The 17,676-nt window shown below is 36.8% G+C and overlaps 1 protein-coding gene across 1 annotated transcript; it reads left to right on the top strand.

The window, feature by feature from the left end:
- Window positions 1-1,265: 1,265 nt before the first annotated feature.
- On the top strand, window positions 1,266-14,727 carry LOC103702804 (transcription initiation factor IIF subunit beta-like). Its single transcript, XM_008785371.4, has 6 exons — window positions 1,266-1,742; window positions 8,245-8,353; window positions 12,256-12,386; window positions 12,485-12,559; window positions 13,127-13,276; window positions 13,906-14,727. Exons 1-6 carry the CDS (start codon window positions 1,524-1,526, stop codon window positions 14,023-14,025), a joined length of 804 nt encoding a protein of 267 aa, XP_008783593.1. The 5' UTR covers window positions 1,266-1,523; the 3' UTR covers window positions 14,026-14,727.
- Window positions 14,728-17,676: the final 2,949 nt, after the last annotated feature.

Genomic DNA, 17,676 nt, shown 5'->3' on the forward strand with positions numbered 1-17,676 from the left:
TTTCCACCAGAGTAGTTTAGGTTCGAAACGCACGGGCGTCGATTAAATGTGGAGACCGGATGCCCCTCGCATGGACACGCTCGGTGGGAGCGCTTCTGGTCCAGCTGGCACTGAGGTGGTGCTGGACACGTGAGGTAATCCACGGGTCGGAGAGGGTATGAGCAAATTTTCTACCCGCATCGAATATTTTCTAGTAGAATAGGGCCTAGTGAAGGTTGCTACGCAGGTGAAGTTTCCTCTCCCCTCCTCCTTTTATGCACCAAAAAAAAAAAAACTCCCTCTCTCTCTCTCTTCTGATCCCATGTCTCCACTTGAAAGTAATAAATTTTCAGCCATACATAGATTAATTTCATGGATGAGCTGTCCAAGCATCCAAAAAAGAGAACGGTGCATAAGAGAGATTATGTATGGCTGGGATACCCGATGAAAGAAATCATATCTAGCCCAATCTTTTCTCAAAAAATTAAATGGCTGTAATTCTTGTTCCTAGAATTTGATACAGGATTCTTTCTCAGAACAAAAGCAACTGTTAGGAACTTAGGAGTGTAGAGATGAATGATTGTTCCTAGAATTTGATACATGATTCTTCCAAGGCACTCTTGGAGGTTTAGGTCTAATGTTAAAAATAGATAAAATTCATCTATAATGCACGATGCAATAAAAGCAAGTATCTTGAAATCTATGGATGATGAAAATAAAATATATTACGTATATTTTAAATTTCTCGATCCATCTTAAGCTGCAATCCAGCAAATCTGGAGAAAGAAAACAAATTAGAAATTTTTTTGATGCCTACGGTGATTACGAAGGGTTAGGATGAAAACATTCATTTTTATACCAGCATTATGCATGCATAAGAGATTATATATATATATATAGTTGTAAAAATTATGGAAAGATTTGAATGCTTCATTGCCCTACATTAATTTTCAATATATTTTTCGACAAGTATTGCTGCTTATTTCCATTACATCATCGCTCGGCTCATCGGCCCAGTACAGCAGACGGGGATTGGTGCAGAACGCGGATTATATAACCGACAACTCTCCACATCACCACTCAACCATCCGATGTGGCAGTCTAAGATTGGTGATATGGGAGTACACGGTCGGGGTCCCGTGAATCGCCTATCCACTCACCGACTTCCACCAGGGTCGGTGAACGTGAGCGGTGACATGGCAGATGACATGCGGCATTGTTTTCCTTATCAATTATTCGGCGATTCGTTTCCCGAATTTTCATGAGCCACCGACCACATTGCCCCTATAAACAGCTTCCGGACAGCCCGTCAGGCCGTGCGTCGCGTTTCCCTGCCCTCCCCTTCCTCCTCCGCCTTCCGCCTCTGGGCACAGCGAAAGGGAAAAACCCTAAAAAACCTTCAAGATTCGATTGGGTTCGATTAGAGCGCATCAAATCTTCGATTCTCTCGGCTCTCCACACAGAACGGAAGAACAGCAACAAGAAGAGAGAGGTTGGGGCGAGCGAGACTAAAAAGAGAGAGAGGAGGAGGAGGAGGAGACGAGATGTCCCTGGACGACGACGGGAGGAACGTGCTGGAGACGGGGAGGGCGGATCGATCGGTCTGGCTGATGAAGTGCCCGCCGGTGGTGTCGAGGTCGTGGCAGTCCGCCGCCGTGGCGGCGGCTGCCTCGTCTTCCGAGGCCGGCCTCCCTCCCCCCGTCGTCTCCAAGGTCGTCCTCTCCCTCGACCTTCTCCGTCCCGACGAGCCCTCCTCTCTCCAGGTAAGCCCTTCTCCTTTTTTATTTCCCCACGCATCCAGGGCACTCCTCTCGCTTCTTAGTAATTGTTGTTTTCTCTTTTCTTCCTTGCGTGCAATTTGGTTAGTTGCATCCCGATGAAGAAATTGTGGCAGAATTGATTTGAAAAATTAGGCTAGTTGTATTGCTATTCGTGGTTACAATCATCGGTGGTGGTGATTGAAAGAATTCAAAAAAGGAAACTAATGGGTGGAATAGTTGAACCAAATTGCTGTTGCTCTTACCAAGGAAAAAGATGCTGTTACTTATGCTTGAAGGGCAGAGGCTTGCTTACCAAAGTCTTTATGATTAGGTTCTTATTCATGATTTCAGTACTGTTGTGAATTTGAGCGTTTTGTTGCCCATTTTTAGCAGTGTAGAATTTGTTATCGGAAATTGCCTCCATGAATTTACAGGAAGCATAGGACTCATTACAATCAGGAAGCTGTTGTTTGGTTTGGGGATGGTGAAGGGAGAATTTAGAACTCCAGGTGGCTAAAGACAGTGAAGTGAAAATGAAGGAGGTTGAGGAAGAAGGTTTAGTCGGCAGTGCAATAGGTGTCGATGCAATTACTTGTGGTCTAATTTGGAAAGCTTGTGGAGGAATCATATGCCTCCTGCCTTCAAGTTTGTTGCCAATAGCATGCCAGACTAAGGGGAAGTTGTGTACTACAATGTGGCCATTGATTTTCAACAGTTCCTATTCAACTTATGAGTTTGGCTTTGATTCTATAATTAGTGGTTCAAAATTGTTCTCAGTGGGGCATGGCTTTTTATTTATTGCTCGATGTAGACTTTTCTTGAGTTAATTTTTGATTTCTTTTGATGATAGGACCCAAAAATATAATGTGTCATAAAACTTAAAAGGATTTTTTAAAGCCTTATATGGGTGGCCTGGATTGATTATGGAATAGTTCAGTCTTTTGCAATAGGTAAGCATAGGCATACGTTAATATTGTGCTAATGATATTGCTTTGGAACTCTCTTTTCCTTTGCGGCTCCTTTGTCCTTGTTCGACTCCTCCAATTTTGTTCATATAGATTGTTGGTTGGAGAGTTGTTAACACATATTGGTAACTTGGTGAGTTTCGATCTTAGTGATGTCCCTCGGATGCACCACATGAATTGGATTCTAGAGGTTTAGAGATCTAGTAGTTTAGCAATAGACAAAACAAATAGAACTATAATAGGAGCATAGTAATGATCAAATAACTAGTTGAGAGGACCAAATTGGGGAATTAATTGTCTCAAACCTAGACTTGTGGTATTGGCCGTATTATCCCATAGCGGATGCACCATAAGAGTAAGGTACTGCTATGGTACAGCGGTTTAGTAGGGTACCAAAACTGAAAACAGCCGGTTTCGCCCAGTTTCATGTTATACAGAATCATGCTATCGAGTTTCGGGCTATAACATGGTTGGGTACGAAAAAAGAATCTCTTGACCTCATGTCGGTATGGGAGCTATATTGTATTGTACCAGATGCACCATACCATACTAGTCTGGTACTAGTATGGTACCCAACACTGGTACAACGAACCATGTCTCGGACAAAGTATTGGATTGCTTAGTGTGTTTCTCTATTTATTGTCCTCGAAGGTAAATCTAGTAGGATGATAGACAGCCTCATGTATGGGATGGTTTGTTTATCAGCAAATTTAAACCATTGTTATGTGAAAAATTAAACTTAGATTGGAATATTTAATGGTGATTTTGGTTGTGATACTTATCATATGAAGGTGAATGAAGTTACTTCAGGACCAAGGTCGGCAGAATCGTCTCGAATTGCTCGGTTCGGGACGTCCTGAGCCGCACCGGCGGTAGAATGGGACGGTTCCGGTAAAAAAATCGAAACGTCATTGCCGGAGGAGGAGAAAAAGGAAAGAGAAGAAAAGAGAGCGAGGGAGAGGGAGAGGGAGAGGGAGGGAGGCCGTCGGAGGCTGGTGCAGGTGGCAGAGGTTGCGGCCAGACTCTTGTGTGGTTCGAAACAGGGGTCCGGTTGCGGCCTTTGCCACCTGCACCATCATCGGCCTTCGACGACCTCTGCTGGACCAAACAGGGGTCCGGCTGCGGCCTCGCCACTTGCACCAGCGCCAGTCTTTGACGACCTCTGCTACACCATCGCCTGGCACAGCATGGTGCGGGCCCGTACCGACTTGTACTGTCGGGCAATTGATACGGTACCTGTACCGGCACAGCAGACCTTGTTCAAGACAATGTAGCTGTGCATCTATTTTGTGGTTGGGTACTTGGAAAATGTGAGAAAGTATTGAATAAATGATCATAGAGAGGGGACAATTTGAAAAGCTTTTAAGGGTTACCTTCCTACCAATTAAGCATGTGCTTGCTTTTCTATCTTTGTAGAAGATTTAGAAATCTTCGTCAACAAAAAGCTACTTAAATTGCCTAGCAAACCAAAGAGTAATTAACTTTGCAAGCATCGTGTAATAAAGAAAAGGCTGGTGGCATAATGATTGTTTGACAACTTGTGTCAGTGACAATATCTTGTCATACTTCTCAGATTTTGTGGGGTATCAATTATGTCTATCATAGTCAACTGCGACATTTAAACATAATCTGTGCATGTTCATGGATTCAAGCTGAATAGTAGTCTATGAACTCTTATTAGCTTAAAATTTTCAGGATCTACGTAGGATTATGTAGATAAGGAGATTAATAGCTGTTAAATTAGTTTCAGACGAGGAGATTATCAATCTAGTTGGTGCTTATGCACTACAAGTAGGTTTAGAGGAGAGGCTTAAGTAACAATTTTGAAAAGAAATGGATGAATTGATGTAAATTATTCCTGAAGGAGAAATGACACTTATATCCGGTGACTTAAAATGGGACTGAAGGGAAGAGCAATATCGTATATGAGAGCTTACATGGAGAATTTGGTTTTGGAGATAGAAACTTAATGGGAGATTCAATTCTTGAGTTTGCAATAGCTTATGACCTAGCAATTGCAAACACATTTAAAGAAGAGAGATTCAATATTTTTGTTTGCAATACATTTAGTAATCTTTAATAGTGGATTAAATTTGTCACAAAAAGATTACTTCTTCACAAAGAGAAGAGGAAGTTGAATATGTAAGGATTGTGAGGTGATACTAGGAGAGAATTTAACTACACATCATAGGCTACTTAAATTATGTACTAAGTGTAAGAAGAAAAAAAGAAATTGATAAATGTTCAAAGGTAAGATGTTGAAATTTAAAAGGATAAAATATTATATCTTTTAAGAATAAATCATTAAAGGAGAGAAATTGAGACTAAAGTATGGGACCAAATGGTCAATTGTATTAAAATGGTAGATAAAGATGTTCTTGGAGAGTTAGAAGGAAGAAGATATACAAATAAAGAGACTTTGTAGTGGAATAATAAGATATAAGAGACAATTAGAATAAAATGAATTCACTTTGAAACAATGGTTAAAAAACAGATAATGGCTAGGATTTTGTAAGACACAAGAAAGCTAAAAAAGATGCAAAAATACAAGGAAGTAAGGCTAAATATTTAGCATATATAATTTATACAATAATTGGGTCCAAGAAAAGTTGAGAATTAAATTTATAAAATAGCTAAAGCCAGAGAGAGGGAATCTAAAGAGCTAGAATAGGGGCGAAACACCATTTGCAAAATGGGCATAGACTTCGAATAGGCTATACCAAACCATCTTGTGCCCATGTTTTGGGCATATTCTATTCGATGTCTATCTTGGAGAGCTTTATGCCCACCCTTCATGCCACCCTTTTAGATCATACCCTTGATTTTAATCTTATATATTGTTAATTATACTATATAAATTATATAATGACAATCAATATTATGATTATAATATAATATATTGTATTAGTATTTTTAGAGAGAGATGTAATATTATTTGTATAATAATATGATATTAATATTAAATAAAAATTGTAATTAATATGCTATTATTATAGTAATATTTTTGATAATACCAAATATTGTATTATATAATATTACTATTATAGTAGTATTGTAAAATATCAATTGCTTAACTTTATTATAGCCATATAATTATTAATAATAATAGTATTAACAATTTTTATAACATAGCATGATTTATAAATATATAATATAATATAGTATAATATGATAATATAGAGTGATATTAAAATTATATTAATTATCAGTTATATATTATCAATCATATTATATATAGTATTGCGAGCATAAAATATTATTGTTCTTTTGGTACCATAGTAAAATAGTAAAATAATATTAATATTACATTATAATATCCTAACATATCATGATATGTTTTGATAATTATTAATATTGTTAATGGGAGATTAAAATTTTAATAATAAAATAAAATAATATTAATTATGATAGTTCTTTATTACTGATATTCTGATATAATCATTATACAAAATTAGTAGTATGTTATAATATCATCTGCTTACCATAGTAGTAAAAAAATAACAATTTTATTTTAATATATAATTGTATTTGATATTAATATAGTAGTTAAAATATTGATATTATAATACAAAATATCACTATATAATTTATATTTATATCATATTCTTTAATATAAAGCTTATTCTTAAGTATTGATATTATATTGGAAATGCGGATGAGCTTTGACATGATGATAGTAAGGTTGCTCTATTGTGACCTAGATGTCATGAGTTTAAAATATGGAAATAGCTTTTTTGCACGTAGGGGTAAAGCTGCATAGATTTGACCCTCTCTAAATCTTGCAATGGCGGAAGCCATGCGCATTGAGCTGCCTCTTTCATTATAACAGCAAATATGGATATTATCATATATAAGATGCCATAACACTATTATTATATTATATGCAATATTTTCTTTAATATTAATTTATATTCAAAATATTAATTTTACTATATAAAATATACTATAACATGTCAAGGGTAGTTTTGTCATTTCAAATATTGGCAGATTACTCCATTTTCAGCTTATTCTAATAATTTTGACAATCTAAAGGAATCTGGCATAAATATTTGGCAGTGCTATGCCACATGGCATAACTTTATTCCTATTTTCCTCATGCTCCCACCAAACACCACCCAATAACTGCTACTTAGCTATAGATGCAATGAATAATATGCTTTTAAAGGGCATGATGCTGCTTGAACCATTGTAGTCATCCCCTTTTTTACCTATGCAGTTATTTGTCACTGCAGCCTTTCTGAACATTTTCTAAAAAGATTAGCCTTATGTGGTATATTCATCAGAAGCTCAGAAGGGACTCATAAGATTCCAAAACCAGATAAACTTCTTAAATGGGGAATATTAGTTATTTCATATACAGGGGCATGAAAAAACAACAGTTGTGTAAGCAACAAATACCCCCCCACCCCCCCCCCCCCCCGCGGGCGAAAAAAAAAAGAGGAGAGAACTTAAAGAGTAAGTAGCTTCAGTTATCGAAAACTCAAAATTTTATGGTAGAACTGTGAGATTCATTAATTACAAAATTATGTTGATAGGAGTTCAGTTACTATAGAATAATTCTCTGAACCATTCTGCCAATAAAAGGAATCACGTATATATTTGGAAAAATGTTGTGATTTTATGACTATGCACAAGAAGTCATACTGCTGCAACATGCTCTGATGTCTATTCTAACTGACTAACGTCATATCTGTTCTGGAATTCTCCAAGATAATGAAAACTACTACACTTGAGAATGTGATATGGATTATTATGGAATTTTTACTATATTATTGTGGTACATGTTATTGCTACTTTATACAGGATTGATGGAGTGAAGCAACATACCAGAGATGTTGACGTATACTGCATAAAATTCAGTGGCACATTCATGGCACTCAACTTATTCAGCAGACTTTGTGCTTATAGATGTATAGAATCAATAAAAATTTGTTATACGTTGATCTTTAGATGAAATGCTCAAAGTTGCTGGTGAGCCAATTTATCTTCTTTGCTTGTATGACATTATATATTCTGCTATGGTGATCTTTTCCTATCAATATCTAGATCACTTTTGTATACTTACATATTATAATTTCAGTACTTGCCAGACATGACTGCTTAAATGTTAAAATCAAGGTTTTATATACCGGGCCATATTGATCTATAATAGGTGTATCATATTGGTAGGGAACCCGTATGGCATAGGAGCTCGATACAATACTGTACCTACACATGGTATAGGTACTATTCCGACTTAGCACCTTTACCATGTGTCAGTATAAGGGCATTTTGTGTCGCACCATAACAATATGGGTCGCGGTAGCAAGACATAATATCTTGTTTTAAGTGACTACCTATTTGATCCTAAGTTTGATATTGAAGCTTTAAAAAGATATAGTTATTTGTATCAAAAGCACATGAACTCTTGATAATTTTTTACACCATGCATGTGCTCAATACTTTTTAGTTGGTTTTGTCAATCTTAACAGATATTTTACATCTCAGTCACTCTTTACTATTCTTTTCTAATAGATTTTTTTTTATCATTTTGTTGACAGTTCAAGATGGAAATGGCTCAAAATGACTCAAGCAATACACCCAAGAGTTACTCCCTGAATATGTTTAAAGATTTTGTTCCAATGTGTGTTGTTTCTGAATCCAACCAAGGTAAGGATACAATGCTAATTATGCATTTGTTGGCTGTATATTTATGACAAATATCAGTTTGTTTTCTTATGACCTAGGGGCTCTTTAAATAATTGAAATGTTTCCTTTCAGTGGCATTTCTTATGCCTTCAGAAATCATCATATATTATTCTCTATTCAGCTCAAGACTATGTTGTAGTATATATTGGCATATTTAGCCAATCTCTTGTATATTATACTAAACATTTGGCACATGTCACATAGTCAGTTGTCCCATTTGAGAATACATAACATTTCATGTGATGTTAGTCTGCTAACACAATATCGGAGATGTCACCCATGATGCTTTCTGGGAGTTGAATTGCATTTTTTCACTGAACGTAGTTGTTTTATCCAAGTGCATTGCCAGTTTCTATAGTCTGTTTATATTCAAACACTAGCTAGCTTAGCTTGCTCGTGTGCGGCTTGATTTAGCTCAAAATAACTGAAAGCTAAATAGTTTCAGGTTACAAAATCTGCAACGCTAATACAATTAATCGAGTGAATCTGCCCCCTGGATATATGGCTGGATATATAGCTTATCATTTTATCAAGTGGGCTGTCAAACAAGTTTAGGAGAGCTGTGAAACCACGACCACTAACCATGGTTGTTGGTTAATTATCATAGAAACAAGAACAGTATGAACAAATTGTCAAGCACAATACTTGAGAGTGCATTCCATATGAAAAGATTCTTCGTTGTTGGCAAGCATAAGGGCTTGCGCCCAAAATGGGAAAAAAGAGTCTTGAGTGCTTGCACATTTTCAATCTTGGAATATAGTCTTTCCAAGTTTATCAGCAAAAATACTCTTGCCTTCTGCAGTATTTCTGTATCATGTGTACGAGGGTAATATCCTATCAGAGGGACATAACTTTTGGTGACCAATCTCCTAGGTGTAGGGTTTGGATTTTAGAGAAAAAATCACAAAATTTCTTACATTGGAGTGTTTTAGGTATCACATTTGACTATTTGAGTTGATCTGTAACTTCACCTCGTTCCACATCCATGTAAAAACTGCAAATCTTCATTATTCGACTTCTCTATTTTACTTCACTTTCTTTGGGTGGAATAGAAGTGAGACTAATAACCCTACAAATTTTTAACTTGTATAAGCCCATTGCAGATAAATTTTGTTATTCATTTTTATTGATGTAATACGACTTTATTTCCTTACTTCAAATGCATATTCGATGAGGTATGTTGACATTAAGATGCTTATCTATTGAACTTAATATAGGACTTTTTAAAAAGAAATGCTAAGGAAAAAACTTTAGTAATTGGAGGGTGCAGAGAGTATACATGCATATGTACATATTTATATACATACATACATGTATGTGTATATGCATGTATGTATGGTGAGATACCAATGACCCAATAAATGGTCAACTTGTATGAACCCATTGTAGATAAATTTTGTTATTTAGTTTTATTGATGTAATAGGTATACAACTTTAGGTCCTTATTTCAAATGGATGTTTGATGAGATATAATGCACATCAAGATGCTTATCTATTGAACATAGGTATATGATTTTCTTTTAAAAAAATTGCTAAGGAAATAAACTTTAGTAATAGAAGGGTACAGAGAATGTATGTACATGGATATGTATGTATGCATGTATTTATGTATGTATATTGCACGATATTATGTATGTATATATGTATGCATGCATGTATATTACAAATCTATGTGTATGTATATTTGTATATTACACATCTGAAAGCCTCTAGGTTCAGGTAGCAAACTTACATACCAAAGCTTATGCTTGGCTTGAATCCAAAAATAATGCTTAAGCTCAAGGCCATCTTTGGCCCACATTCTACTAACCCTGGTTGGAAGAGGATGGTGGTATATGGGTGAGGAAGAGTGGCAAAGTAATGTTGATAGCAGTGATGGTAACTTAGGAGGGAAGGAAGAGATGGGTGAGGAAAAATGGGCACTAGGAGGGAAGGGGGTTCACCAGGAATTGGGGTGTATTGAGGAGTTTGGGGCTGCGGATGGTGTAGAGGAGGGCTAAAGGTGGGCTAGTGTGGGTGGGAGTCAATGGTGGGTTGACATTGGATGAGGAGAATGTCAAGGGAGCTGCATGCATAGGTAGAACATCTAGGTTCAGCAAGCGAACTTGCCTTTCTGAGCTTATGCTTGGCTTGAATCCAAAAATAATACTTAAGCTCAAGGTCATTTTTGGCTTACAATCTGTTAGCCTTGGTCAGAAGAGGATGGTTGTACGTGGATTAGGAAGAGTAACTGTGTGATGTTGCTGGCAATGATGGTAGCTTGGGAGGGGAAGGGAGAGATGGGCGAGCAGAAATGGGCACGAGGGAAGTGGGGTTCGCTAGGGATCAAGGTGTAGGGAGGGGGTTGGGGCTGTGGATCATGGAGAGGAAGGGCTAAAGGTGTGCTGATGTGGGTGGGTGTCAAACGTGGGTTGACATTAGATGAGAGGTCAAGCGAATTGCATGCGTAGGCATAGGTGGATTTGAGGAAAGGGGAAGTGTCGATACACATAGGGGGAGAAGTGGAGTAAAAATGTGGAGTGGGTTGTGGGGTGGTGGAAGGGAGAGGAAGGAGACGGGGGCCTTGGGGCTGGAACCAAGGTGAGCGGACTTGACTATGACCAGTAGATGGAGTTAATAGGTGGGGAGGTTCCGTGTAGGGGGTAATGAGGAAGAGGGGAGAGCATATGGGAAGGGAATTGGGAGGATGAGGTTGTGAGAGGCTAGAGCAGTATGGTTTGGGTTGGGGTAAGAGTTTTAGGATACTCGGTCATCCATGTCAATGAATGGTCCAAATTCTTTGAAACTTATCATGTTGTGATACAAGGCTTCAGGTCGGGCTTGGGTCAAAAGATTGTTCTTTACATAGGCTTGCAGCTCTTTTGCCCCTCAGCCTGGTCTTTACCTAGAACCAGCCGAAGCTTGCTAGCAGACTTATGAATATAAGTGAACCAACTTTATAATTGCATCAATATTTTTCCTCTTTACATGGTCCCCTTGGTGCGCCCAAGAGTTATTTCCGTAAAGGAATATATTTTGTAAATATCATACACTTAGGTGGAAAAATAGCACAGAAATTCTCATTTAGCCAGTCTTGAGCAAAGATATATATGTAGATATGTATATACGAACATATTGTGATTGACTTAAGACTGCTTTGATAGCATGTGTAGCTTTTTAGTAGTATGGATCTTATATAAAGCCTCAGAGGAAGAAAGCAGTTACCTATATATTTGCTGCCCAAAAAAACTTCTGGAGGCAGAAAAATATGGATTATAAGATGAGAAAACAAGTGATAATATACTGCCGAGCTTGAGCAAAAAAACAGATATAGAAAAATATGGCTCGAGAAAACACGACTATAGAACAGGTCGCCTAACTTTTGCTGTGAGGAATACTTTAGGGGCCTGCTGTCTAACAAATTTTCCAAACTGAGATAAAATGAACATGGGATACTTGCAGCGATGATATATGGAAAGCAATTGACTATGTTATTTTCTGGTTCCTCTGTTTCTCACTTTCTTGTTGAAACAAAAGGTAATTAGACAAATCTTATTATGTTAGTGCTAGTCAATTCAAAATTAACTCTTTATTCTTAGAACATTTGAATGTTGTTATCCCTGTATTACTTGAACATGTCAGTTCATTTTTCGTCTTCATGGGATCGTGTCATGCAGTTGCTTTCTATTGCTGGTGTACCAAATTGTAGAACTATGGATGGAAATGTATAACAGTGCGATAGACACAATTCTGACAATACTAACGAAACTTATACTATCTCTCCTCATTATACTTGTTATATGATTTCACTTTTATATGTTTGTTCCTTTTGCTGAGACCTCGGTGATATAATCACTTTGAAAGTAAACTGTTATTTGTCGTAGGGAAATTTTCGTTGGAAGGAAAGGTGGAACATAAATTTGACATGGAACCTCATAGTGAAAACTTTGGGGAGTATGGTAAACTGTGCCGTGAAAGGACCAACAAAGCTATGATAAAAACTAGACAAGTGCAGGTTTATATCTTAATACTATATTTTGCTTTTTATGGGTTCCCTTTAAAACTTGCATTTTCTTAGACTGTCCTGATTTGTTTAAAAATTTACTGGATTAGGTAATTGACAATGATCACGGAGTACTTATGAGGCCTATGCCTGGTATGGTTGGCTTGGTTCCATCTGGTTCAAAGGTATAATAATATTTTCGAAAATTTTACCTCTCATTTATATACTAATTTTAGATTGGTGAGAGGATATTCTGTGGTGTGACATGATGTGAATCTTATCATAACTGGTTTTATATATGAAACACACTGGACTAGACATAAACTGCCTAGATATTGGCACATTAGTCCTGAGATAAGTATTGCTCAGGTTATGTCAGGCCAGGTTCGATGCGCAGAGCTGTTTTGTAGTAACCTGGTCAGTTGCAGCAGTTATTAGTTTTTCCAGACCTTGGCAACTGACCCGGTTTCCAGTCTGACGTGATATTTATTCTGGATCCTCTCTCAATAACTTGTCTCCAGATCAGAAATTTGTTTCTCCTGTCTTACCTGAAAGGCAAACATATAGATCGCATATACTTGTATATGTATATATAAGCTCATATGTGGTTTGCCTTGGTATTTTGTGCTTGTAACTCCGATTTGAAGACTTCGTATTGCATCTTGTAAACTTGGATCCCAATTATGTCCACTTCCATGAAAGGTGTTCCATATTTTATTTGTTTGTTTATTTATTTGTATTGTTTGTACCAGGACAAGAAGAAGGCAACACCAACAAAAGGATCTGATGTGAAACGAACACGTAGAGACCGTCGGGAACTGGAGAACATTATCTTTAAACTCTTTGAAAGGCAGCCAAATTGGGCATTGAAACAGTTGGTACAAGAGACAGATCAACCTGAGGTATATTCTTGGACTCGATATTCAACCTTTTTGTGTAATAGAGATGAAAGTTTACCAGCTGAATTCCTCACCTTTATATGAAATATAGCTGGGCAGTATTTGGATTTACTCTGTGATGAGCCTTGAAAAATGTATCAATCTAGCTGTTTTAGTTTATTAGTGATGTTCCGCCAAAAAAAGAAAAAAAAAACACTCTTGACACAAAAGATGGGACATATATCTCAAATAAGTAGGAAATGCTGATATTTCCTTTAGCCGAGTTAGGACCTTCACACATCAGATCATTATTTTAGTAGCTGATGATCAAACACTTTGATCTTTATAAGGTTAATTTGTCATAACTTTTGGCAATCACTTTTTTTGCTTGTTCGGTTAGTACATTTCAAATTTTAAGAAACACATGAATAATGATATGACCCTTTGTTCCTATTGTGAACTTGCTGAGTAATAATCACCTTGATTGGTGACTATCTTCTGCAAATTGTAAATATTTTTTTTTCATGCATTGGCTTGTATAACGATGAACGGCAAGCTGATTTCAACTTTTTAAATTTGGGATGCTTGTATATATGTGTTTCCATGAGACCAGCCTTTTCACATAGTTTTGTGACTGTTATTTCTCTCTGCAGCAATTCTTGAAAGAGATACTAAGTGATCTCTGTGTTTACAACAAGAGAGGACCAAATCAAGGGACCCATGAACTTAAGCCAGAATACAAGAAATCCACCGAGGAAGTGGATACTGCATAAGATCCATTTTGTTGCTTCCAGAATGCTTGTGTGAACCATGATGCTCAAAGATGAAAAACCTTTTTCCTCAAGAACCTCGCATATGATGACCAGTGATTTCTGCTTGAAACAATATCTGCTGCAAAAGAAATTGGTTAATTTCAACTTTTCACCATACAAATTCAAGTGCTGTCGTAATCACTCTGCAGACAGATGTACTGTGTTTCCTTTATCAGTTACAACAGATCCCCCACTTGGTGCAACCATTGTTGATTGATGCAAAGACATTGCTGATAGTGTGATTTTATTAAGTTTCTATGATTGGACGGCTACAGAAAACGACTGGAAGTTTAGTGGATCCAAAAACGGTCATGTGCTTGAACCTTTTTCTTTGAAATTACAATGTCGAATTGAATTTTGCCATCGTAGTCATGACAAAACTTTGAAGTCAGGCTTTAGAGGTATTTTATTGCAGGGAGAAGAATCTCTTTTGTTTTTAGAGATGTGAAACAAAAATACGGCTCAAGAATTAGTTCTCCATTTTGTCCAATGAGAGTCCTGATTTATATCTAAGAATAGTTGTCTATTTGGTCGTATATTGGTGTTGCTTGTACTTCTGAATTAATTCCCTATTTGGTCCGATGAGGCTTTTTTTTTTTCTTCTTTTGCATGTATGTGTGTGCATGTGGGCACATTTCTATTTTCATCACCAATACTATATTATCAATCACCTTCTGATAGATTTGAAAATTTCAAAGGTTCTTTGAACATTGACATGCTGCATAAATTCATCTTATCTAGAGAAATAGATCGACTTGCTCATAAATTGAAGTGGTTGTGAAGGTTTTTAAACAAGGGTCAGCAACTCAATTAGAGGTCAGCTCCTTTTACTGGAATTGGAATTGGAGTATGAGCAAACTCTTCGTTGGAATCAGCATGCAATTAGTGGAAGGCGCCGTACTATACGTACTCATCCTGTTACCTTAAATATAATATTGATTTGAGATTGAAAGCTGTTATTTTATTTCTTATTCTTTTTTCTTATAATCAAGTCGTTTTGATCGTTGAACACAAGCACACATGTAAAAGAAGAGTATCTACAGAGAGAATGCACAGTTTGTATTCCTCCTCTACTTTATTCAAACATAATAGTTATATAATAATGTGCTCTGTAACGATTTCCACCGCTTCCGTACCGGCTGCTTATAGAGACCGGTGGACGGATTCGCTTCACGACAAGGAAATAAAGTAAGGAGGTCAAGGAGTCAGCGATGAAGCGTAGGGCAAACGGAACTCGGAGTCTCACATGGTGTACGCTTCACATGCCAGAGACTAGGAAGACCCAATGTCAAATGTTTGGTGGATCCAACAATGGCCATGGGCTGTCATTGGGCTTTTGAAAATTTATACTCAAATAAAAATACGTAATAAGATTATAACCGTCTATGGCCAATGCCATACTAGCACTATTTTCGGCATATCGAGTGTTGGTTCGCCATTCGTACTAGATATCGATATTGAACTGATACGATACGGTGCGCTCCTTATCATTCAGTTTGGGCCAGTATAGCGTACTATGATTATTGTGATGGCATAAGTAACATCCTAAAACAACAAAGAATTTCTTTCTCATATTTGTAGAAAACACTGAAGAAGTAGGGGGGCAATTGAAAAGTCTTCCCCCGAATGGGACATACCTAGGATCTTTGGTATTTTGAACTCATTTAATTCACGGAAAGAAGAGCGAGAAAAGTATGGTTGATGGAAAAATGGAGAATTGCCACATATTTAATTGAAGTGTTTCAAGAAGATAGATAGAAAAGTAACTTTCCTACATGATTAAGATTTTCCTATTTCGTAGGAAAGAAAAACCTATGTGGAACATGAAAAAAATACTTTTCCATTGGTTAGAAATTAGGGTAACTTTTTTTTTCCCCTCCTAAAAGTATCCTTAAGCTTTTAGATAGAACCGGTTAAGCTTAATGACTTGCCTTTAATGACTAGAGTTTCGATCGAGCTAAAGCCTTTATTTGTTGGTTGGCTACACTATTGGAAGAGAGGGGCTCAAATACTCAGTCTATTCATGGCATAACAGGTATTTTAGACAAACTTTTTTTCAAAAAAGTAGATGCTCAACTAAATATAAGCCACTTTCGAATACACTACTTTTTTATGATCAACCAAACATACAAAAATTATTTTTCCAAGCATCATATATCCAAACATCAATTTTTTTAAAAAAATATTTCAATAAGAAAAAATTCAATTCTTTAAGTCATGCAAGTTTCATACAGTTTGACTACATGGTGGGCTTCAATTGGCATAAGTTGGTGACATAATTTTTTTCCATTTAAAATCACTTGCTAATGCCATATTATGTGAGGTCCGGGGTCTGGAATTTGCACGTATCAGTAAGTCTTTGCCCGGTAGCTAAACTTGAAGAATTTGCTACGATTCAGATTGTTAATTTACGCAATGTGCCAAATTTGCACCAAAAAGGAAACAATTGTTACACGGAACGTTTGGGGTGAGGCAATTTACTCCAGGTCTCTTATCTCACTGAGGGTCCATCTAACTTGACCCATTGATCACATATACCATTAACTAATGGAAATCTAGGAAATTTAGAAAATTTAGAAAGTTATGAGAGACAAAAGAAAAAAAAAACTAATGGAAATTTAGAAAAATTATTGGTCATAGAGACAAAAATTATGAGAGAGGATCAATATTTTAACTTGTAGTAAAGATTGCTATTGCAACATGGTGAATCCCATGGAATCCAAAAGGATATATAAAATTAGAGCATCCCTATTAGTTGGATGGGTTGCACTTCTATGCACAAGAGAGCAGGCCAGTCAAGCAAGTTGCAAACCAGGCAAATTAGTGGAAGAGATGCATGTTTTGCTGGCTTATGGCCATCACAGACCATGGTTAGTCAAACGGGGAGAATTCTAATGCTCTTGGAGGAAAAAAATAATTGTAATGCTACCGTTTAAACGATTTCAACTTTATTTTTTAAACAGAAGCAGGGACAAAAAAAACAAAAGTCATGCCTCTTAGTATGATTAACCATGTCCAATTCCCACCATCCAGTAATTACGCCGGAAATGAAACTGAACAGATGTTTTCAAGTTCATTAACGTAGTCACACAAGAACACAAAGTCAAAAGAAGATTCTTTTTAATAAGAGCAATGAATAATGCTTATTATTTTAGAGGTCAGCAGTTCAACCAGAGAGAGGATCTAGATTAGGTGTGTTAGATTCTTGGGACAACCAGACTCAATAATTTTTTATTTTTTCCCTAAGGATATGTTTTTTTATAAGAAAAAGGAAAAAGTGGCTGTCAAAGTTCGCTGGCTGTCAAAGATCGCCCCCACGCCATATATAATATTCCTGGGGAAAAAGTGCAAGAAAGACTTGTTTATAGTTTACACAAGACCTGCCACAGTATAAAATAATGAAAGAAACGACGAAGGAAGACAATATATACAGAGAGATAAGAGACGGGAAGGAGACCTCGGAGTTCCACATGATGTTGTGCATGATCTCACTTCCATTCTCTTTTCCCCCATGGCTCCATGGCCATTCTAAGTCTAGCCTATCTAAAGAAGAAATTATATCCTATACTACATATACCACATCGCAGTGCACCATCCTAATTATGTATCCTA

The sequence above is a fragment of the Phoenix dactylifera genome, unplaced genomic scaffold (assembly GCF_009389715.1).
Source record: "Phoenix dactylifera cultivar Barhee BC4 unplaced genomic scaffold, palm_55x_up_171113_PBpolish2nd_filt_p 000392F, whole genome shotgun sequence".
Classification (NCBI taxonomy): Eukaryota; Viridiplantae; Streptophyta; class Magnoliopsida; order Arecales; family Arecaceae; genus Phoenix; species Phoenix dactylifera.

Bases quoted from the DNA above. Each gene is read 5' to 3' on its own strand.
- LOC103702804 (XM_008785371.4), top strand. From the start codon at position 1,524: ATGTCCCTGGACGACGACGGGAGGAACGTGCTGGAGACGGGGAGGGCG. The intron at 1,743-8,244 runs GTAAGCCCTTCT...TTTTGTTGACAG, and splicing joins ACGAGCCCTCCTCTCTCCAG to TTCAAGATGGAAATGGCTCA. The intron at 12,560-13,126 runs GTATAATAATAT...TGTTTGTACCAG, and splicing joins TGGTTCCATCTGGTTCAAAG to GACAAGAAGAAGGCAACACC.